This window comes from Etheostoma cragini, chromosome 4 (genome assembly GCF_013103735.1).
Source record: "Etheostoma cragini isolate CJK2018 chromosome 4, CSU_Ecrag_1.0, whole genome shotgun sequence".
NCBI lineage: Eukaryota > Metazoa > Chordata > Actinopteri > Perciformes > Percidae > Etheostoma > Etheostoma cragini.
Genome location: NC_048410.1, coordinates 22,327,785 through 22,352,609, shown reverse-complemented (window position 1 = coordinate 22,352,609; position 24,825 = coordinate 22,327,785). Strand labels below are relative to the sequence as shown.

The following is a 24,825-nucleotide window of genomic DNA, read 5'->3' as shown; positions in this document are numbered from 1 at the left end:
TTATGTATAACCCTTCATGGGAAAAGATTACAGGCATCAGTGATCTGGATGATATTTCAGTCCTTCTGATAATGGAAAGTATCGTCTACTGTGTTCATGGCTGCTTAGTATTAGAAGTTGGCTTACTTATTGCAGTGATTACTTGAGGTGGGTGGGTATTTTTTTTGCCAACTAAGATATAAACGCGGCTCTCCGTCTGTATTAAATTACAATTTCAAACTAATTTCCTAAACCCACACCCCCATTGGTTTAATGGTACGTTGTAAGAATGCAAGGCACAGACTTTAGACAAGCTTAAGAGACTCTGAGACCCACTTATGAATTCTATTCCATTATAATACATGTTATTGATTTTGCCTGTACTAAGCAGAAATACCTGGGTAATGCTGGAGAGGTCCATTTGGCACAAAGAGATATCAGCTTCATCCATAGCTTATTTAGTCCTTTTGAACTTCCCTTTAAAACCTTGATGTTTCGGACGCTTTGTCAGGCTTTGAAGAAGTAATGTGGCATTGGTAGTACATTTTCTAGAAAACATCGATTTCTTAGCAAATCATCTACACAGAACAGCTTCCAAACTACCACTGACAACAACAACAGATTTCTGTATTACTGGAACTGTAAAATAGGCAGTACTTTTTCAATTTGATGTCAAATCAGTTTTATGCGAAATCAACAGCAAAAATAAGAAAACGTAATGGTCAAAGAATGCCACACTTCGTGACAGTGGCTGAGTGCGTCCGCCGACAAGGTTAATAGATGAAAATGAAGCGCGGATATCTGACTCTCAGCCCTGTCAACCTTGAGTGTTCATAGAAACCTGTTTGATTTCAAAATGGTAGACGTAGGAAGGCTATGTAAGAGAAATAAATGAGTTTGAGAGCAGAACTGTCTCTTTATTCCACATAATGCTGCAATGAACAGGTTAAGAAAAAAAGAGGTATTGAAAAACTCATACCAATACAAATCCGTTTGACTTTTTTCAGTTTTCTCAGTGCACTGTCTGACTACTCTTCTCTTTTTCATCTTTCAGGAATTCACTCTGAAGCCTGTGGACCTAAGCAGGCCTGGGGCTCTGACATATACCAAATCCCTGCCCAGGGGAACCGGGGAGATTAAAAACTTCTGATTGAGGCGGAGAGGAGAGAGACACAGAGGGAGAGAGACGGAGAGAAAAAGCTTATCGCTCACCTTTGTTCTTTCTAATGCCCCAAGTGAAAGATCTCCATAGGCAAGTCTGTGAATAACAACAGACACCGGAGCAGCTGCTCACCGCTGTGGTCAGATGATGGAGTGAGGGAGTGAAAGAGGAGAAGGATTACATTGTGTGAAATAGCCAAGCACATATTCTACATAAGTTGAATGCTGTGGAGCGAGGAGAGACATGAGAGGAATCCGTTTTAGTGCCAGCTGCTTCAAGAGGTATTGCAATTAACCCTCTGGCCATCATACAATTATACCTGGCTTCTGTTGTTTTCTGATTGCTGGGTTGGGTTGTACCGTGTGGGTCTGTGCTCACGCCGCGGCCATGTTTCAACCCCCGGCTTATAGACCGGATCGGACCAGCCGAATTCTGGCACTTCTGCTTCTTGTTGTTGTTCTTCTTCTCCACAGCTCCCCCAAAGCCGCTCAGGCTGCCAAGCCCAAAGGGCCGGGACACACACATTTGAATTCCATCCGCATTGACGGGGATATTTCCCTAGGTGGGCTCTTCCCAGTACACGCTAGGGGCCACGATGGAAAGCCATGTGGGGAGCTGAAGAAGGAGAAGGGTATACACAGACTGGAGGCCATGCTCTTTGCCCTTGACCGCATCAATAATGATCCTAATTTGCTGCCCAACATCACGCTGGGGGCGCGTATCCTGGACACCTGTTCCAGGGACACTCACGCCTTGGAGCAGTCGCTCACCTTCGTGCAGGCCCTGATCGAGAAGGACGGGACAGATGTCAAATGTCTGGGCGGGGGAGCACCAATCATCACCAAACCTGAGAGGGTAGTGGGCGTCATTGGAGCCTCCTCTAGCTCCGTCTCCATCATGGTGGCCAACATACTGCGCCTGTTCAAGGTAAGACTTCACAACAGCACTGTTTTTTTGTTTATTTAGGTTTTATTGCCCACTTCTTAGTATGGGCGTAATGCACTGAACAAAGAACATGAGCTGTGTCTGCTGTTGAAAACTGTTTGAGACTTGTACCTGTGATTTGGGATGTTATTGCGTTATTGATCCTCTTATATGTTTGCTTTTAAAAATGAATCCCACTGGCTGAGAAACAACAGGAGCTGCTGAACAGTGTGAGAGAACAATATGTGTTAGAGATCTGCTGCCACACAATGGACACTTTAGAGAGAAGATACGATTGGTAAATCTCATCAGTCCGACTGTTGCCCTGCAGGAGTTGGTTGCTAAGCAGTGAGCGATATTGCCTGTCACAATACAGAAGTGATTAATAGGATACAACTTGATTTTTTTGTCTTCCAATCAGTTTACTGTACACATCTGCTTACACTGTGGAAAAAGGTGTTCTATTCAAAGACATTCGGACATTTGATGAATTATTTAACACATATTTTGTGTTCCATCCAGCCTAATAGCATAATAGCTCTTTCTACTTTACTGAAGGTGTGAATGCTATTTACTGCACGACTCACTGCAAAATAATACACTTTTTTTTGTACTTTTGAAATAATTACTTTTACAAAGTACTGTCATGTGTTTTAAATTGTCTCACTGGCAATTAAACATTTTAGCAAAGATATTACTCAAATTCTATTCATTGGGACCGGCAGGGTAATGGCTTATTTAAATTTTGTGGTAATTAAATGAGGGATTCTTCCACAGAATCCAATAAGACTTTAAAACCAACTGTAAAATGTATTTCAGATCCTCTGTGTTTTGTTTTCTCCTAATAAGATGATTGTAATCCTGCTTCCAAAGTTTATCTTCCCCTGGCATGAAAATTCATCCCTGATCCAAACAATATTATTAATAATATTCCCTCTTGTTTTACTTTTGAGGCTGATTTAGTGTCTTACTGAAGGCCCGGTGTTTACTGTTATCAAAATGAACCCTAACCTTTTACTGACCAGAGCATCCCTAATAATTTTGGATTTTGGTGGGGCTGCCCTTTAAATGTTTAAGCTTCGTATTGTCAATCGTGGATCTGCAGATTTTCACCCCATTTTGTTAGTCATTGCAGTAAAGCAGGATAACATCATGCAAGGTTAGAAAGTTTTACAGACCTCATCTCGTCTCAAAATTACACATGTGCAAACCTAAAGTTTCTGCTCTTGAACCAGACCAGACTGGCACCCTTTTCTCCACTGCCTTTCAATGAAATCACTGTGCCAATGCCATGCTGGAGAGATTCTCAGCAGTGTGATGGTGAGATAGCTATGATTAGAACACATGCTTTTAATTTAAATAATAAACAGTGTGAATCTGGTGTTTTTACATCACTGATGATGTGTGTAGTATAAGATATGAGTATAGGGAGTTTTGAGGTTAAAACATGAGACTTCACATGTTACACTGTAGGAGTTTAGGGTGGGAAGCCTGGTTAGGTGTGCTGCACTTTAGTGTAACTGGGCCAAGACCATGAATACCCCAGCATTAGTCATAGTTCTAGGTAAAGTGTTGAACATAAAAAAAATGAAAATATACTATAGATGATAAAAAGTAGGAACTGTCTCACTACATAAAATTGGCATCAAGTAGCCAAATTGGAATTAGGGTTCAGCCCATAGACTGTAAATTTAAAGGACAAGCTTTTGGCTCGGATAAGTGAAGCCATTGCAGAAGTTACTTAAACCTACCCCCACAACACACACACACACACACACACACACACACACACACACACACACACACACACGCACACACACACACACACACACACACACGCGCACACACACACACACACACACACACACACACACCCCACAGCCCAACAAAGAACTCTGTTTCTATAGAAGTCTATGGGGAAATGACGCTAATCACTTGATTTATTACCTCAGGAAAAATTCTCATAATAAGTGTCAAGTCTACTTCAGTATAGCAGGATGTACATTGTTGGAATAATGTTCCCATTTATTTTAAAATTGACAACAAAGCAGGGAATGCTTTAGGCCGTGGCTTCACAGCGACCTGTCAATCAGGACAGAGGCTTAGCAATGCGTATCCATGGCCCTGTATACAATAAGATAGCAATGAAATAGTTTTTTGCTGTTTTAATTTTGGACTTTGAGCCTCGCACTGTGTTTTCTCACTTCATCAATGTTAATTGGAGTGCCTTATTCAGCTGCCAACTAGCTGGTAATTTAAGGGAATGTCTGATTTTGTGTTCTGCTGTACATGCAGATGAAGCTCTGCATTTACCAGCAGGTAAATCTCTGCTGGATGACTCGCTTCAGATGGGTTAAAAATCAATTTTTTTAGCATTTAGCTTAGCGCTGCACCATTGCAACCATCAACAGCACTGGCTTGGCCACGTTATCCTCCCTAGCTCAACACTCTCGTCAACAATCATCACACGCAGTTGCAAGAAAAACAAGATGGAGACGCCCACTCTGCCAAACTCCAGGCTTGAAAACAGCAGTCCACAAACAGATTGGTGACATCACGAACGCTACATCCACTATTTTGTTTTGTGTCTGTGGTACAGCCCCAGATTTTGCTCAAGGTGGATACAAGGCTTTAATTTAATGTTTTTTTTTAGTATTAGTTCATCTAATACTCCACAGCAACAGCCTGAAGTATATGTAGGATTTGTTAAGCTCTTTGATTCCTGAGTGTTACAAACCACATGAGATGTATTGCTTGTCGAGGCCCCCAGCGTTTACCCAGAGTGAACCCTGTGTGACAGAACAGTTTTTTGCATCTATTATTTGTTCTAATGTATGTATGTTGTTCTTTTTCTCAGCTTGTTTATGCATGGGTGTACTTTTAAATTCACCCATTGATGAACACATCATCATTCATTCAGTCGTCATTTAAAGCCCTGTGCATGATCTCTTCATTTTTTTCCTGTCTCTCACACATTAAATATGCGTATATGTGCACTCACACAGGTAGAAGTCGGTGTGGGCCACAGTAATGAGTCCCGTCAGCAGCGCGTTTTCAATCCCTCTCTCACATGGAAGCCTTAAATCCTTCGTCATTAGCATACTGCTCATTCCCTCTTTATTAATGCATGTAAGTGGTGTCCTTGCATATTTAATTTAGATTTCTATGATCACCTTTCTCTTTATCCTACAATATATATGTTAGTAATTCCCTCTTTTGGCATTTTACATTCAGACAGCTGGAGTTTAAGAAAGCAGCTTCATTTAGACAGCAGGTTGAGTAGATCAACACTGGGATTTTACAAGTTCATCTTCAGTGTCTATCACTTGGGTTTGTGAACCACTGTATTGAAAATCAAACACTTACCAAGGTAGTCGCCAATCAATCAACATCCTCCACAGTCCTTACAACAATCAAAAAAGAGACCAAGCTCTTGACATGATGTAAAGCAGTCCGGTCAGTTATATAGATTAAACGATAAACCTTTTTATGGAGAGTGGTGTGCTGTCATTTAGGAGGGGTCTGGAGTTATGGCTTCCCTGGATCCACAGGTCAGCCAGATGCCGGCTGGTTCTCCTGGTCCTGATGAACCTGCTGATAGCCCCCGGAAGATAACCAACTTTACGACCGTCTCATTACACGCCCTGCGCAAGCAAGACATCATTTGCTGCATGATCTAGCATGCAGAGGGAAGAGGGACAACCCAGTCCACTAACACTGAAGCGAGACATAAATGTTTGCTGTAAATGGAGTACAATCTCAGCATACAGATGAAGACAGACACACATACACATAAACACACAACTTGTGCCAAACTGTACCACTAGTATACACACATACCATGTTTATGTACACTTTGCACACAGAAACTCAAGCGTACACAAAAGCAATCAAGCACATTTGCACTGAACCCACTTTAAACCCAGCAGCAGCACCACTCTGGTGTAGTTTGCAGGTTTACAGAGAAAGTGTTTCCTCAGCACTCAGCTGCATACAGATGTGGTCCAGAGCAGCTTGATGAATATTTTACTCCAACCTTATGTAACGTTAACACGAGGACCTAGGAACTGCAGCTCAAGAACGTTTTAGTGTAGTTTGCCACAAAGTGGCAGCCGCTGTGACAAGCAGTTGGGGAAAAGATAATTCATGAGCTCAGACAAGATATGTCAGATGATTACATTATTCATTTGCGTAGTAGATGCGTTCATGAAGCTGACACGCATCACAGATTGTACAACCAGGGGGTTGTTGCACAAAAGTAGAATGAAGGAATCCAGAATAACTGAAAAAGACTTAGTATGATCCGCTCATTGCGGCGTAATCAGTTGCAGGTTTGCCAAACCCGGATGAACAGGTGGAGCTATGTCAAGCCAGGTGTAGATAGCTGGGATAAGTGCACGTTCACGGCTTTCTCACATAGACCACGGTATCAGTCACAGATTTACTGATGCAGAAATGGAGAAGACGCTTGTGGCATATTTTTCACCTGCTGAGCAGCAGTTTTTTAATGAAAAGTTACGAGGAGGTGAAGCATATTATATGCAAAAAGTGAAATACAGCTGTTATCAAACTGTTTGGCAGACAATAGCAGACCGACTGAATGGGTAAGGATTTAAAAATATCTACTTACTAGCCAGTAGGGATGGTCTGATACCATTTTCTTGCTTCACAACACCGACTCTGATACCTGAACTTGCGTATCGGGTGACACCGAGTACGATATCAGTGGGTCAAATATTTTATGTTATAACAACTGTATACTACTAACCCTGTATGGATGGGATATGATTTCTATCTTTGTTGTTGGTCTGGCTCAGGTTAAACTCTTTGTGAAACATGAACAAACAATGATCGCCATAGAACTTTCAGTTTTTAATCCAGTTTGACAGTCCCAATAAGGGAAAAAGAATGTAAAGAAACTACTTTCATGTAAAGGACTTTATTACGTGGTATCAGATAAGTCCATTAACTCCAGTACTTCCTGATACCAGCGTTTAAGGCAGTATCGGAGGCAGTACCGATACAGGAATAGGTATCGGAACATCTCTACTAGCCACTGCACATTTTTACGAAGTTGTACACTCTGTTTGCTTTTACTACTCTTGTTGAATGTGTTTTATGTGAATGGGTTTTATTGCCGTATCTGTTTTTATGTGGTACATGTGCTGGCATTACTGTAAAGTCTCTTTGAGTACCCCGTAAAGCGCTATAGAAATATAGTGTATTATTACTTAGCAAATTTTCCTTGAAAGTGAGCAGAGGGAATCAATGTTCCTCTGGAAATGTACCTGAAAGACTAGGCCAAATCTTAAACCTTTATTCACTAAACACATCTCTATAAGCTATGTCTAATTCTAAATATTGTTCTACAATCAATGTTCTTACACAACACACATGACTGTTAATACAAATGAAGCAGAACACCGTCAGAAGACAAACACAAAGACTCCAGGATTTATCTTGTGAATCCTGCGGTTAGCCTACTCCAGAGCAAAAAATAATACATCTCCATGGTTACTTGGCTGTGTTTAATTCAACCTGCTTCTGTGCAGCCAAGTCAAAGCTAAATTCATCCAGGATAACTTGAATATCCCAGCTTAATCCCTGATCCTGGTTTGGTGCAATAGCCCTCCTGTCTGTCCGTCTTGAGTCGTATATCAGCAGGAGATCCTAACAGGGATTTCAGTTTTACTCAACCATAACAAAAGTTTTGCTCTTGTTTAGTGGGAAGAAAAAGTATTCTTTTTCTTTTGTACATTTTATTTATTTTATTTGTGGTGCACATAAGTTGCACAATAGAGAGGCGCTGACCCAGGAATAGCAAGCTCAGTGCATTCTAGCCTTTAATGCTCACTGGAAATAACTTTTGTGGCTCCATGTTCTGACATTCCAGTTTACTGCTGGCTGGACAAGGCTTCTCGCATTCACTGAAGTGGTTAGTTTCAGCAGTAAAGGGGACCACACAAGAGAACAAAAAATGATCCGTTTGGAGGAAGAAAGACAATTTCTACTGGCCTTCAGCATCCCACTCATTCAGACAATTCCCCTTTCTCTTAGTTCATGCTTTTGTTCTTACCATTTTAACATTGGAGACTCAGAAGCTGACATACTGAGTTATCGCTTATTCACCTTGACATGTGTGTAGAAACCTTCTCAACTGTCTTACGATGGCAAATCATCTGTCTCAGGAGGTCTCAGAAACAAAAAAGGAAACATTAAAACCTCATTCTTTTCACATTTGATCCATACCTGTGCTGTTAGAATGCTGCTCTTGCATGCCATTGCTGTAATTAGTGTTATGCAGTTAAATTGTTCTCAACCCCCATGGGATAGGTGCTTTAAACTGTCAACAAAAAGTAAAGCAAATACTATTAAGTGCTGGATACAGCAAAGATTATGAATAGTTTATTAGAGATTGCCCTGAGCTGCCATCTTTTTCTTGCTTGCCCTTTTTCTCTCATAGATTCATGTGGGATTTAATACATGATAACATTGCTGGTAAAAACATGTAAATAATGAACCACAGTGTTGAATAATACATGTTTAAGGAAGATTTGCAATTATGAATATACTGGCTGTTATTTCTAGTATAGTATGGATCAATGAAAGTAAATTGCCATTATAAGCCTGACAATGTCCAGCATGGCCTCCTAGTCACGCTTCACCAGACCTTCCTCCACAGCGCTGCAAAGGAGGGTCTAGCTAGTCCACACAGAATACCTGGATGGGAGAAAAACGTACTTTGGTTTATTGGCATTTCTTTAAACCAATCATAGTTGTCTTGGGCAGCTATCCGTTAAATAGCCTTGGAAAGGAACTTGTTTTTGTTGAACATGTGTACGTTCAAAGGTTGTTTTAGTCGTGCAACAGGAAACTCAGATTGAACTAACCAATAGTCCTCATAAATACACCAGAGTTTAGAAAGCCAACACAAAGAAAGCAGAAAGTAACGGACATCCGTCCAAAATGAGGGAAATCTGGTGGAATTTATGACTGCACCGGAAAATCCCAGAAGTGGAATGTTGTAGATATAGACTATCTCCTAGCTAACAAGCTGAAGAAAGATGGAAATCGCGCAATATGGCAGGTCTGCTTTTTTTTTTTTTTTTTTTGATAAATGATTGTGAAAAGATTTACAAGGAATATGTTTATGATGGGATTGCTTTGGACAAAGAACACACGGCGATAGACTGGTTAGAGTAAATTACATACAACCATGAATCCAGCGAATTTATATAACTCATGTTTCTGTTTTGTGTGAACAGTTAAATATTTTTTGTGGTTTTTCCGCCTTTATTTGACAGGACAGCTAAGGGAAAGAGAGGTGGAAGACATTCAGGATATGGTCACAGGTCGGATCAAACCTTAGACCTCTGCGTGGAGGCATACACCTCTCAGTATATATGCACCTGCGCTACACACTGTTCCTACGCGGCCACACAACAGTTAACTTCATTTCATATTTTTTGGGGCGTTTCTTTTGCAGGATGCAAGTGTTCCATCAAAACAAGTTTCTTCCCCAGACTATTTTGCAGAGGCACCGTTGCTGCTTCTGGAATTTAGCGCCGCCCGAGACTTTTGTGATTGGTTTAAAGAAATGCAAACAACCTAGAGTGTTTTGTGGTGTAGCCAGACTTTACTCCACGCGCTGTAGACATAGGTCTGGCATTGCAAGACAAATACTGTGATACAATAGGCCAATAAATCTCAGATTTAAGTAGGGATTCTAGCTTCTCTTTGGTTACCGCCCCCAATTGTCAAAAGTCAGTTTCATTCGGGCGAGCAGAAATCAACTTTGAGAGTTTGATAGCGTTTATGCCTTGTGCGCGTGATGCTTAGTTCTATATACGCAGGTGCCATTTCTTTCCCTCTTCCTGTTTTGTTTCACGCTCGCAGCTGCCTGTACAACTCCAGATTGTTAAATTATTGTGTGAAGAGTAATATCTGCGCATGTGAAATGATATAATTTGCTTGTAAGCATGTTTCATCGCACTCAGGAAATATTACATAACCCTTATGCCATACTTATTAAAATCAAATTCACACTCTGAATGTTGCCAATGTTTGCTTTTAGTGTTGCATTTGCTACCACCATGACTCGTCTTTGAGCGTTTGTTTGCTTAAGAAAAAACACTTTTAGTAAAGCTGCAATTACATGACACCCTGTAAGGTAAAAGCTATCCGTGTCGCTCTCAGTCAAAACATATGCATGAAGTGGAAACCTGGCCACAGCATACTGTGAGGAGGATCGCAGCTATCAGCAGTTTCTTTCATGACTCTTTGAATGAGCGAGCCGATCAATTCGGCAGCTGTTTTGTGGCTCCACCACATCCCTCATTCCAGAAGTGCTCACCATCTGCTTGTTGCAATTCTTTTTAACTAGTTAATGGTTATTTTCCCCAGTTGAGCCTCTGCTCCTGCAAACATTTGATTTGGACCTGTTTGGTAAAATGAGCAAATGTTAGTTGATATATCGCGGAAAATCAAACATGTTCTCTTTTCTCTCTTTGCCAACAAAGCAAAGACCTTTTTAGCGGGGCTCCAGCTTCATCTCAGCCCCCCTAAAAATTATAATAATAAAAAATAAAACAACAGAGATTATCGGTTATGAAATTAGTGATTTAGCAGCGGGTGGGGGGGGGGGGTTTACACTTTTGCAAGGCATTGTTTCCATGTAACATTCTCATTAGAGATCTGATCCTAGAATTGCCCTGCAACAAAGGACAGAAAGAGAAGCTATGTTTGACGCTGATATTCAAGTCAACCTTTGTACTAAATACCTAAATAATCATGTTTTTAAGTATTTCCTTAAAGGTTTTCTGTAAGAACCACTTCCTCCCTCCCAACTTTTTTTTTTAACATCTTATTTGAGCAGCGGTTGATCTTCTAGCCAGAGGGCTTGTACTCATTTTGAATGAAGCAATAAACTGAGCAGAGCTTCTATAGAAAACATAATCAAATCTACTAATTTAAATGCATGCTTTTTGTTTTCATTTAGAATTTGGAGTCAGACAAAATTAGATCAAAGGTATAATAATTGAATTTACTTGAAAAGTAAGGTATTGATCTTGTGGTAGAATTGTGTTTTATGTCTGTCCATTGTTTTCTATAGAACCCCTGGGGTCAGCGGATGGGAAAAAAAACTAGTTTTTTTTTTTTTACTGTGTGCACGGATTCATAACAATCCGGGCTCATGGTTTGATAAATGTGAGCAAAGTATGAAAGCTATTCACATATTCAAACTTCTGGGATCCTTTACTCTAGCGAAATGACATTGAATCAAAAATTACGCATATTTCCTAACGTAGTAAGGTTAACAATGAGCTACAAACAAATGTTTATCAAAACAACCCGTCCTCCAACCTGGAGAAATAAGATTGGTCCCTAGCAGCAGCCAGCGGTGCTTAGGCCTCTATAAACTACAACACCGACACAAAATATCTATTAATATAATGATTAAATAAGGTCTTCAAACTTATGTTTTAACAGTAAGCGCTATAGTACAACTAGGAGGAGACTACAACTAGAAGTTATTAATTTTTTAGCTGACCCCAGGGGGACTCCGTAGTTTTCTGACTGTTGGATAGGAATTCAAAGTTAGACAGTCCTTGAAATCTACCAAATAAGGTAGTGTTTTAAATGGCTCTTTACACTGTGTTTTCATTAGTGCTAAATTAAAAATTGGCCAGAGTTCTCCTTTAACCCGGGGGAGCTGTATGTGACAACGCAAATGTCCGAATCAGTTGAAGGAACATAAGCGGCGTTTACCTTGCCAGTTCCCTAGTACAAAATCTCTCTGCGCCGGATGTGTGTTGGTGACGTTTCATACCGCTTGCTGTATGACTGGAAAGCTGACGAGATTTGTGAGCTTCTGTTGGGCACAACGCCAAAATCATATCGCAAAATACATTGTTGTTTATGACCAAACCATGATCGGTTCAGCGATTCATTGAAATCTGCATGATTTTCTGTCTGCCACACTACCAGCACCACTCCTCGTCCAATCATTTTATCAGGTAGTCATTTAATACGTTACATTTCTTTTAATTCTAACCTTGTTGGGACCCTCCTAAGGTGAATTTTTAAAACAATAAAAAAATGGGCTCATGTGATGAAATTTCATGCCTCATCTCACCTTGTGTTTTCATTCCACTATCAACCTTCCAGTGACACAGTTGAATGACGGCCCCGTGTCACAATTGATTTAGCAGCTCATTTGGGAGAATGACAGCTAAATCAAGATAAACTAGTATCAGCCCATCGAGGCATCTCACTTCAACCAAACCCACTCGTTCAGTGGGCCAGCGACAACACGGTCGTTCACAGTGAGTGCTTCACTATCAAGCCATTAAAGTCTGTTTTTTTCCCCTCAAAGTATTTGTACTTTCGTTTTATGCAAAAACTCAATCTGTTTAAACGTGAGTTATAGACTACAGTGAATGGTTCAGTGACAAAGGTGTATAATTAGCCACACATTAAAGTCATTCTGGGAAAAAAGAGCAATTATTGTTAGATTGATTTATAGGTTGCAGTATGAGCGCAACAAGAATATATTACATTTTTAGTTTGACAGAAAGCTGGACTGTATCCGTATTGCTTCAAAAAGGGAAGCTGCTGCATAAATTGAAAGATAATATAGGGCGTTGTTGCTTTTTAACTTTGAAATAAAAGCCATTTTGGCCAGAGTACTGTACGTTATTGTGGGAGAGCCGATAATTATCCTGCTCAGTTTAGGAAGGTGATATTTTTCCATTTTCTGTATTTTCCTATTCCATGTTTTTTAATTTTTAACCCCCTCTGCCTTCTCCGCGCTATTCCATTACCAAATTGCTGACTATCTGATTGTGCAGCTATTAAGCCAACACTTTCTTTCTTCCTTCTTTGATGTTTAAAGCGCCCATATTATGCTCATTTTAAGGTTCATAATTGTATTTTGAGGTTGTACCAGAATAGGTTTACATGGTTTCATTTTCAACAAAACATATTTTTATCTTACTGCAAATTTGCTGCAGCTCCTCTTTTCAGCCTATGCGTTAAGTTCTCTGTTTTAGCTACACAGTGAGACATCTAACTTCTATACTATCTTTGTTGGGAGTTGGACATGCACAGTAGCTAGGTAAGATCACATCAGCTGGATAACTCTTTCTTAAACTTTGGTCAGTACAAGGCAGGATTAACTGGGAGAATTCTTCTAAACAAGGGCACTTGTGGAATACCTGCAGGACAGGGACATGGAAGTAGTTCTTTTGGAGATTATGGTGAACTAGTGTGTGTTGTGGCAGTGTTTTGCCATTGAGAACGAGCTAGCATGCTACGGATTAGCCACCTCGTCTTGGCTAGTGACGCAGAAAGCCGTGGAGATTTCGAACAGCTCACCCGGAGACGGAAGGGAGAGGACATTCAGAAACCGTAACTCACTCAAAACAGCACGGATAGTTTTTTTTTCAAGTTTGTATGTGTGTGGAAACACAAGAGACAGCTGGATGGATGGATGGATAGATAGATGGATGGATGGATGGATGGATGGATGGATGGATGGATGCTTTATTCATCCCAAAGGAAATTGTAGGCATCCAGTAGCAAGACAACCGTTACACAACAAATACATACATATATCACACATACATGAGAAGAAAAATTAAAATCACTCACAGAAATGCAAAGACCATGAACGTGAACAGTGCAGGGATTGAACAGTGCAGTAGAACATGATTAAATATTAACTGTGACTTAAAAATATAAACAAAATAACCCCTAAACTGACTGATTGTTGTAAAGTTTTACAACAACGTGTTGTTTTTTGACCACCTTTAAGCATCATCTACTTCATTTTATTTTATTCACGCACACACTGCCGGACCCTATACAGTGCAAGGCTCTGTCTGTCTAAAGACATGAGGGGGGCATTTTGTCCTGATTTGGCCAAATCCCAAATCAAACCCCCAGTTTCAGTTCCAGATTTTCACAGTCTCAAATTTGATGGAAGGAAATGCTGCAGTGCAGAGCCATTTCCTGCAGGTCTAGCAGACCTGTGAAGGTGTAGGCCAGTTTGATGCTGTGTACTGGCATTGGCTGTTGATTGATGTTCATGTTTCAAGTCTGTGGTTTCCAATCTCTTTTAGCTTGTAGCCCCTTAAATCTGAGCATACTGTAGTCTTCCTGCCATCACTCGTCTCCAGTTCCATACGACTACTAGTTGTGACCAGTTAAAGTAAATGTTTTTTTGTCCTTCTTGTGTTTTTGGAATGCTAATCATTTGAGTTTTTTCATTTGCGCTTGCAACTTATATTGACTTTCAAAGATTCCTAACAGCTACAAGTGTATGCACTGTACAGGACTGACCGTATTATACTTTATCAGCAGGAATTGCTAGGTCAAACTGCCACCCACAAATAGTCTGTACACAAAGCATCAGGCTCTCTTTGAGATTTAACATAAAACACAGAGTTACTCAGGATGCCCTAATTCCTCCATTCAGTTAGGCATAAGTGATACCCCAAGCGTCTATCCGTAACAAACAGCCATGTATTGGCTCTCCAGAATAAATGGGACTGAGGAGCAAGACGAGATGGGTTAGGGTCGGCCTCTGATGAGTTGTTACCATCACCATCTTTACCTAGAGAGGACGTTAGTTCTTCAGCGTCTTCTTTGCTTTTCACCCCGGCGGGAGGTGTGCTAACTGGGCTTGCAACAGGTGAATCTGTAATGCTAATTTCTTAGTTAAACCAAAATTATTATACTGCCTTGTTTTCTTTTTGGCTATATGATGCTAACAGCAGAATGATTTTCAAGGACTTTGCTCAGGAGTTATGGCCTCAAACAATTATAGTTTTTACACAAATCTTCTTATACTAATCATGAGTTGAATTTGCACTGCAACCCCTCCACGCCTTAATTGTCATGACAAGAATAGCATGTAGTTATCTTGATGAAGTGAATTAGGTTTAAATCCCCATCATGCATGAATGAATATTTTTGCAATTTTGCACAGAGCCTAATCCACAATGATCACATTACACAAAACTGAAATTGCACGTCAAAATGAAACATTGTCAATATTTTTAGAGACCCCCCAAATGTATAAAATCACGTTTTCAGGTAGGTAATGTCTTATTAAGGGGAGCCAAGCTCCCCCGTACTTTTCACCCTGGCTATAATGCGTGTTTCTGTCTCATGAGGAATTCTATGTATTGCATTTAATGCAAAACTGTTGACGCGTCCATGATACAAGCCTTTCTGTGCACGTTCCCCCACCCCTCCTCCACGCAGTTGCTAGTAGCCAAGGAGAACACTGACAATTAAAAAAACACGATAGACTCCTGAAGAGTGAATTATCTTCACTACAGCTTCTGGCCGGGAAAGTCAACGGACGACACAATCTTCTGAACATCGTCTTACTGAGAAATCCAGACAGAGATGTATGCAGCTGATAGTCTGAATTAGCTTTGTAGCAACTCATTTTGCAATGGCTTGAATGTAACAGATGGTTATTAATATCAAAAAGTTACACAATAAAGCTTTAAGTGTCCTAAGAAAAAATATTTTATGATTTGACACTATAAATACAAGTTAGTAAAACAAATTGAAAAATATTAAGACAACAATGAAAAGGGTGGTGGCGGGTGGCGGCTAAGGTGATAGAATAATAGCTTCACATGTTCTGGGAGTTCTCTCCTGTTGGTCAGTTCTAGAACAATATTGCATCCAAAATATCTGCCCTGATTAATGTCACTGTACAGCATTGCTGCATCTTTGAAATTCATGCTGTAGACTTGTGCTGTAGCCTCCTTGCTTCTATCTGTGCGTGTGTTTGGTCCATTTAGTCTTATGCCAGTCTTCCTGTCATTGCTTCTTGTTTGTTTGTGTGTTTGTCTGTGTCTGCTTCTGTGTGTCTTGTTTGTGAGCTGCAGATATAGTTCTTGCTGTTGTGTTTTTGTCGCGTCTCCCTCCTTCCTGTATTTCCTCTCTTTGTTTCGGTGTGGAAACATGCTCAGGGATTGTGAAGGAGGTGCACTGTGCCTTCTTCGGTAGGTGTAGTGTACTTTTCTGTATATTGTCATCTGGACCACTGTTTTGCACTTTTGCTTAAATAAAAAAAAAGTAACTCGTCAGCCATTCTGCTTTGATGTGATGAATGCACCAATGACATACAACCCGAGTGCCATCTTTGCACTCAATAAACTTGCACACTATCTTTATTATGGCTTGATTTTCCACTTGTGTAATTTCACTGCTGGATGAGTAAGTGTTGATTCATGGTGACTGACTCATCGCCTGAGAAGGTTCTGACAACACACAAGGCCGCAAGACAGACAATACAACAACTGTAAGAATATATGACAAATATGTCTCTGAAGTTTCACAGAGGTAAATCATTTTTTAACTCAAGAACAATTGCTGATAACATTTGTTGTGATTGTATGTGATAGGTGTTTTCTAATCTCTTTAGTCTGTTTGTTTTGCTCGCATTAAAGAGACAAATTACGGGTGGCAGGTTTTGGCCTCCTCTGTAGGATTTCGGTGAGCTGCATGCTGTGTTCCTGTTTAATTATATTGTTTAACTCTATAATTATATTTTTCTTCAGTGGTGATCTTATCTTACCAAATCTAAGCGACTGATTCTCCGTGCAAATCAGACATAACAACATTTCTGTGTCTTCTGTGTTGACAAACGTCCATCCGGAATCGGGATCCAGACTTTCTACCATCTGTCCGCTTTCTTAACATGCCAGACACTCTTGTGTTTGGGTGGCTGGGTTTGAACACATATGTGCATGTGTGTCTTGCAGGCTGTGTATTTACATATTTAACTGTGTTTATCTGTTTAGTAATTTGAACATTTTTTCCACTTCCATGGACATGTTCCACTAAAACAAGAGGTGTGAAAACTGTATTCAACTTGCTGTCAACACATATTAAATTTGTACTGCACAAAATCAATGTTGACATTTTTTCTCCTTGTTTAAAGTAACAACTCTAATGTGTGTGATTGTGTTTGGTGTTGGTAAACCACTGAATGGGACGGCAGTAGAGCTGACCTGAACGCTTTGAATCGTTGATCGTTGCCATGGTAATCAACATCCAAATCAGTATTCAAATGCTTCGTTCTTTTTTAAAATTGTATTTATTATAGTATAATTAAGCTCTAATATATATGCATTGTCCAAAAAAATCCTGAACAGCCCATGAAAAAAGAACTAGTAATCTGACAATTTTCATCCATGCATCAACTTTAATTATGTTTTATTAATGTGAGAAGGAGCACTGTGTGTGTGTGTGTGTGTGTGTGTGTGTGTGTGTGTGTGTGTTTTTTCAGTTTGGATTTCAAATCTCAGTCCTGGTCTTTTATGTGCTGTATGTTCACCTCATCCTAATGTGCTTCCTCCCACTGTCCAAAGACCGGCATAGTTCAGGTCAGTGGGGAGATTGTAAGTTGCCTTTAGGTGTAAAAACACTAACTTTGAAAAGCGGCAAGGCATCATGTTTTCGTTGGCAAAAGTACAAATATGGTTGCCATTTTAGTCATTATTAGAATTTATACCTTACATTTTGAGTAATTAAGTTATATGTCAGCCTAACAATGACATTTTAATGTAAAAAAACAAAAACAAAAACAAATTTTCATTTAGTTTTCTTTCAGGTTCATCTTGTCTTTAGTCGTTTGCTTGTGATGTTGAGGTTAGTCGAACTTTACGCCACAACTTAATTTGCTTCACTATTGTTTTTAAAAATAAAATGCGTATGTGCACAAGAGTAAATGTACCAACGCAGCACAGTTGTCTGGTTTTGGTTATGACTGTAAATTAATATCACTAATACAACAAATATATCAAAGAATAGGTGTTTTGGGGTGCTTGTTTTGCTTTTTACTGTCCAAGTCCTTTTGTTCCGCTGGTCTCCTTGTTTAATAATGCCTGTATAACCTTAACCTTGTTATACGCAATCAAGTTCCAGACATAATTTCTTTCAGGAGAACCTGAGCTTTCAGGATGTATGCTGCAGGGATGCCACATGAATGTATAAATCGTTAAATGACTATAACGACAAAAAAAAGGAAAATTGAAATCACACAGCACAATTATAGCCAAGCCTATTGGCTTTTAAAAAGTGTTCTTCTAGTTGTTGGCAATCAGGAGAAACAGAAATATACTCTGTAACTAACAAAAATATTAAACTATTTATGTTTTTTTCCCATAAAAGACCATACTCTTTTATCCAAGCTTTTATCTTCAATGTATTATTTGTCTGCTATTTGACATCAGTAAGCCAAATCACACTCATTTCAGCCTCCAGGCTGCTTTCTGCTGTCTCACACACACACACACACACACACACACACACACACACACACACACACACACACACACACACACACACACACAAACAGCCCTTGTATGTAAAGCCCTCCTCTAAAGGCTCTCTTCTCACGAAGCAAGCAAAACACACGCGCAAGTTGATTTTTGGATTCATAATCATTTATTTATGTTACAAAGAAATTGGAATGACACAGTAATTCCATGATAGATTAAAAAGCTTCTGCAAAGGCTACAACTGTCAGAGGCCTCGTTTAAACGGTGGAGTTTTCTGCTTCTAAACAACAACAAAAAAGTAAGTCTTAATGCTGTATTGATCTGGGGATATTAAATAAGACATATGAAGTACGTGTTTGTAATGTCGACGATACAATCGTCCGTGTAGGGTTAAAAAGTTGTTGCCACTGATGGCTACCAAAGGCCCAGAATTGGTTGCCGATTTCTCAAATTAGCAACTGTTGCTGTTGAGACCTAGTGAGTGTGTGTTAGACCAGTTTCTATGCCTCATGCCTTATACACTCCTTCCCCTGTAAGACCCTTTTCATAGGAAAAAAAAGATATGGAAAATGAATGGTTAATTACTTGAAATGATAAAATACAAAATACAGGTTGTACAATTCATGTTTTTCTTCAGCCTAAAACACTCATCACTTTGTATTTGACAGTTGCAATGATCTAATAGCGAACGAGTAGATTTATTAATTTCTCCACTGATTGTTGCTTCAATAAACTTCCATTTAATGTGGACACAGGTTACATGTTTGTGAAACATCCACTGTTTACCTAGTATTCACCCATATGCTTGTTAGTCTTTTCTGGCGGTGTATGTAATCCATTTTAGTTTTGGAGTGTTGTTTTGACAACACAAACAATTTGAAGGCATCACTTAGGGCTCTGCGAAAATGTCAATAACATGTTTTAATATTTTCTGAAATTTTGTTAAACAATTGATTCATTACTTAATCAAGAACATAATAGAGTGATTATTCAATGATGTAAATAATTGTCATTGCAGCCTTCGATTTCAATCGCATTGTCCAGGTAATGCATTATGTCAGGTCTTAATGGCTTTTTTTTGTTATTTGAACCAGGCATAGCAGAGCGTGGTATTGTTCTTTCCCCACTTTTTCAAAGGTGCCAGTCAGAGAATATGAGCCAAGTGGAACGGTGAGAATTTCTGCTGTTTGTTCCTTCCACTTAAAGCCGCTCTCATTAAGTAGAATGTTGAACAATTTGTAGATTAATTATTAAAGTTACCTTTTTTCAAAGAGCGCCGTTTCATTCTATTTTTTGCGGAACCTATTGTGATAAGTGATAATTGAGAGACTGGGAAAAAAAACAGTATGCCCTCTTCACACACAAGTGAGTTGAAGAGGGAGTCTGTGTTAGCTCCGCCTACCCACTCTGGTGGACCAACCACATGTTTGGGATAGAAAACGCCTCACTAATTGTGCACTGCTTGTGACACCCAGCTCGTAATACTGCAAATGCAAGTGCTTTCATCAGTGGGCCATATGCTACCTCATACAGAGATAGATTGTGACTTTTCTTTCTTTGAAAGAAAATCTTTGATATTTTTACTTTAGTCTTTCTCTTTATTCTGACAGTAAATAATCAGCATAATCTGCAACTTTTTTTTTGTAGTTAATAGTTTGTGTCACACAGCACAAATGCCAAACATTCACTGCTTTCAACATGCCAAATGTAATGATTTGCCTCTCTTGATATCAAACTGAATATCTATGAGTGTTGGAGTATTGGTTGCTGAGGAATTGTGATCAACAATTTTTACCATTTTATTACATAAGGACTAGGGATGCACCAAATCCCGATTTTTGGGCTTCGGACGAATACAGAATCTACTGGTTAAGATTCTGTGCATCCCTAATAAGGACAAAACGTTTATTCAGTTGAAGCAGAAAATAACCATCGGGGTAATCGGTAAAGAAAGCAACCATTAGTTTCAGCCAAAAAACTAATAACCAATCTGAGAAAGAACCCCAAGAAAAGACACATCTGTTATAGTGAACTATTTTTTCACTGAAAAGTGTCACTTGATCGAATGCAAATAGCATCATTCACAGGCAATGTGCTAATCTAGCTGTGAAAAAATGGAAATGTATTGATTTGATATTGAGCTACACAAGCTTGATTAAATATTTTCATTGCCGTATTTACAGATCAGTGAACTGTGTGATTGCATCATAAGGCCTATTCTAGTTTTGTTGGAAGAGAAACTACAAAAAACCCACAGTGTGTTTGATCAAATCTTATCATGGTAAACTCATGATATCAAATCCTTAAGATGTGAACATGTGCTGATGTTGCCAGGGACAATTTATAATGAAAGGTCTGTGTCACAATCTGCCCTCATATATCTGTTGACAGGCAAAAGCTTGATGTGGACAAGATGATGTATTGATCTCTGATGGTGAGGGCCCGTCTTGTTGGCTTAGCGTTTCATCCTTATCATACCCATAACACCTATATAGATGATTACATCTGCTTACAGATAGCTGTAATAGACTGGTGACAGACAGGGAAAGAGCCAGGCTCTGCCCACAAAACATAATCAGCTGTCTATGTGAAGTCTGTGCACTTCTTATCGAGCAGCTTGGCTGAGCAGCACAGATCGATTGTCAAGATGCTGTAATGTCAGATTGATCGGGTGAAGAGAGAGATGAAATCCTGTTATTTTTTCACAGTGACATCGGGTTCATGAAATTGGATATATCATAACCTCTCTAAACATAAAATGACCCTAGTATTTCTCCTCAGGCTGCTGGAGTATGGTTGAGTGAGTAATTATTTAGGCAAGCTTGTTTTCAAGACACTTTGGACAACAGGCAATTTGGTTTGACCTATAGACATTGTCAGTCTGACACCGAAACCGACAAATGCCAAACAGTGCAGTGAAACCGCAAACAAACTCAGCTTGTGTGTTTCCCCTTTCCGCCAGTGCACTAGTGTGCATGTGCGCAGGCATGCGGATGCTAGTGTTTGTGCTGAAGTGCCTCCAACCTGTGTGTGCGGTTTGTTATGAAAAGGCAACGGGACCTATCGGGAATTGTGGAAGAGCGTTTGTCAACCCCCCCACGCCATCCAATTCTGTATGTAGTTTTCGCAGATTGAAGACAGTCGGCAGTGAGGCATGAGAGAGACCATTACGCACATGTCTAGCACGCTCTAGATGATGAAGAGATCTAAGAACCCATCCTCCCATGGAAACTGCCTCTGGCCAAGATGTTGCATGCAGGGAATACAGGACACAGCCAGCCTTTGCCAAGCTACGCTGACATGACATGCCCATGGTGGAAGCTACCCCGAGATAGCCTTGTGTCACACTAAAGTGTTAATAATTTATTGAGATGAATAGTGTTCCTGCTACAAGAGGAAAATGCAAATGGGGTATTTTATGTAAGAGTTAATGCCCAACTAGGTGTCCATTATCAGGAAATAATGGACGACGGGGGGGCCGGGACTGTCCGACAGCAGAGGACGGTTGCCTCTGCTGGGGTCTATAAATAACCTAATAATAGACCTGATTAAACCACGGTCACTTTCCAAAGACCATTCATTTATTATCATACGTTTTGCATTCATAATGTAAAGTTTTTGTAAACGTTAACTTCCCTGGTATACCTGAGGGTTTGACTGATACTTGGAATAATCATTACCATCCCATAAGGTTCTTACTCAAGTAAATAGGACAACCTTATATTATTATATACTTGGCATATAGAAGATATTTCTAGTCCGCTCAGATCATAGAACCCTTTGGCTCAGCCATGAGCCAAACGTTAGCCGGGGAACATTTTACTAGCTTGATTCAGAGTCAATAACAATGCATACGGTTGACAAATATTATTTGAACAACAAGAATATAACAGCATTTTCTCCAACAAATGATGTGCCATGTGTACTGAATGTGCCTGAAGTTGAACAGTGAATGGGATGCAAGATGATCACTAAATGTGAAACAAAGTACCGTGAACTCAGAGAGGAAGTAGAACATACATTTTGCAGCTTGCAGCTTCTTTCTCTCTTGTACATTTAAATATTTTGTGTACTATATACAATTATTGTTGAAAATGTCTGCAAGTTATAGACTTGCTATAGTTACTTCTTGCATCTATCTGAAGATGCAAACATTCAAACGTGTCAACATTTTTTAATAGCTTTTTAGTGACAGTGTTGAGAAGAAAAGGAAATCTTACTTTTCTGGTGAGGTTAAATGGCAGACTCTGTGTAAGAGGACAGCATCAATGAAGCAATAAGGGGAATTCTTACCGCCCAGGAGTGTTAGGTAGTCATACAACGTGTCTGTTTGATCAATCTGACCGACACTGTGTCAGCTGCTTTAGTAGAGGAAACATCTGTCCTGTGGCAGGAAGAGTGGGGGAATCCTGAAGTTTCTAACCATTCAGTGTGATTTGATACAATCAAAAGTTGATTCTTCATGGATCTGGATGCTGATTTTCATTTTTTGTTCTTACCCTTTGATAGTAATTAGTCTAAAATCATCAGTATACATGAAGAAAAAGTAGGGATTAATTACAATTTATTTATTCATTGTAGTGACATAAAACCGTTCTCTACATATACCTACATGTACCTGCCCATCACTAAACAGTAGAACATGGGGACTGAGCGGTTGATAGTTTGTGATATCACTCATGGCAGTCTGTTATTATCAGGTCTCACCAAACTTTTTGAAAAGCAACCAAAACTAAGAGACGATTACTTGTAAATCTTTCCAACGTTAAAAACCTCTGCAGTTTGCTGGATGCACATCTTGGTTGAGCTGGTATTAAAAACCCATTACGACAAAACATATTTCTTGGAAGAATGAGCAGTTATAACAATCATGGTTTATTTATCACTTTTAAAAACTGAACCAATCTTACAGTTAAGTTAATATTAACCAGGGATCATTTCAAATTCCACATAAAAAATGTATTTGTTCTCAGAATGAACACATGACTTAACAATACCGCTACCAGAAAAAAAACGTGCATGTTCCAACTTTACCGTAACATTTTCTACAAAGGTGTTATCACAAAAACAGAATGCCAACTGGCATTAGCATAGCACAACATTTTTCTATTCAGTGAGAGAAATGAGTTTTTAATTTTGACAAAATTGTGAGCCTTGAATAGACAAAGTGAGTGCAGCTGTCGTCTTTGTACAGAATCAACTTATTTTCCAACAAGCTGTTTCCTTGTCATCACTCTCTGCTTTTCTCACTGTCTCAACCACGATGACTGTTGCAGCTCAGCTGTCACTCCGTGAGACGCTGTGTTGCGCTACGTCATGTATGTACATGTACCCGATTGGACAAGATGTTGCAACAAAGTCCAGCTGGCTGTCGACAGCTCTGTCTCAGTGTGATAGAACAGCTGTAGGCTCGCTCTTGGAGTCAACTGTAGCTATGTTTCCATCCACACGTTTTTATCCAAAGAAGTGATGTCTAATGAAAAATGCCTTATGGAAACTGTAAAATCCATGGAATTCATTATTATTATTATTATTAAAGTATTGACTTGAAGAAAATACGTTCAGTCTCATCTGATTTTATTTTGATTGATACACGGCTCATGTGAAAAACGCTGATGGAATCGTTATTTGCATAAATAATGAAGTGCGATTAAGTTATAGGTCATTTTATGGTTGAAACCCCCCAAAAACGAAGGGTTAGGGCCCTAAAATGGCCTAACACCCGCAATGTTTGCACACATGGCGGGTGTCAACAAAGACAGATGGAAGTGGACGAACGTGGAGACAAGAGACTTTTTGGATTTAATTTATCAGGAACCCACAAAGGAACTGGCCGACAAAGGTTAGGACAAGCGTTGGGACGTCCTGAGGAGTAAATGGAAGGCGTTCAAACAGCGAGACATGTCTCCTATAAGAGCTGTCTCGCAGGGTTGCTGGAGGGATAATAAAAGGCAAGTGGCATCGGAATCATCATAGCGATGTGTTGATAGCGTTGTGGTTGTTATTATACCTTGATATGTCGCTATCAGCTGGTATATAAGCACAACGTGCAATATTGATCATGTGTTGGTAGACGGCACAATCCATTTTGTCTAGAAAAACTTTGTTCGCAAATGTTTGCATGAATGTTGTGCGATTCAGTGCGAAAATGAATGGAAACACCTTAAAATGTCTAAAATCAATTCAATCTACCCATTTGATCACAAAAACAGCATGTGACGTCATTACGCAGAGGTTTTGATTTGCTTTAAAGCCGTTGGATGGAAACACACGTTTACCAGCTTTATTTACTTGAGATTTTTTTACTGAACTTTAGATAATTCAATTGACAGGTGGATGGAAACTTAGCTTGTGAGACACTTAAGCTTATGTGCACTGTATGGTTGGATTGGTTTGGTTCAATTGTAAAATAGCAACTACATAACTTGCAATTAATTTATCTAAGTTAGG

At 39.5% G+C, this 24,825-nt stretch overlaps 1 protein-coding gene across 1 annotated transcript in view; it reads left to right on the top strand.

Moving 5' to 3' along the window:
- The first annotated feature begins 1,036 nt into the window (after window positions 1-1,036).
- Window positions 1,037-24,825, top strand: part of LOC117943019 (metabotropic glutamate receptor 4-like) — a 144,285-nt gene continuing 120,496 nt past the window's right edge. The window contains exon 1 of the mRNA XM_034868884.1: window positions 1,037-2,068. Coding sequence (XP_034724775.1) covers window positions 1,529-2,068 — 540 coding nt within the window. The 5' untranslated portion in view covers window positions 1,037-1,528. The remainder of the gene's footprint in view (window positions 2,069-24,825) is intronic.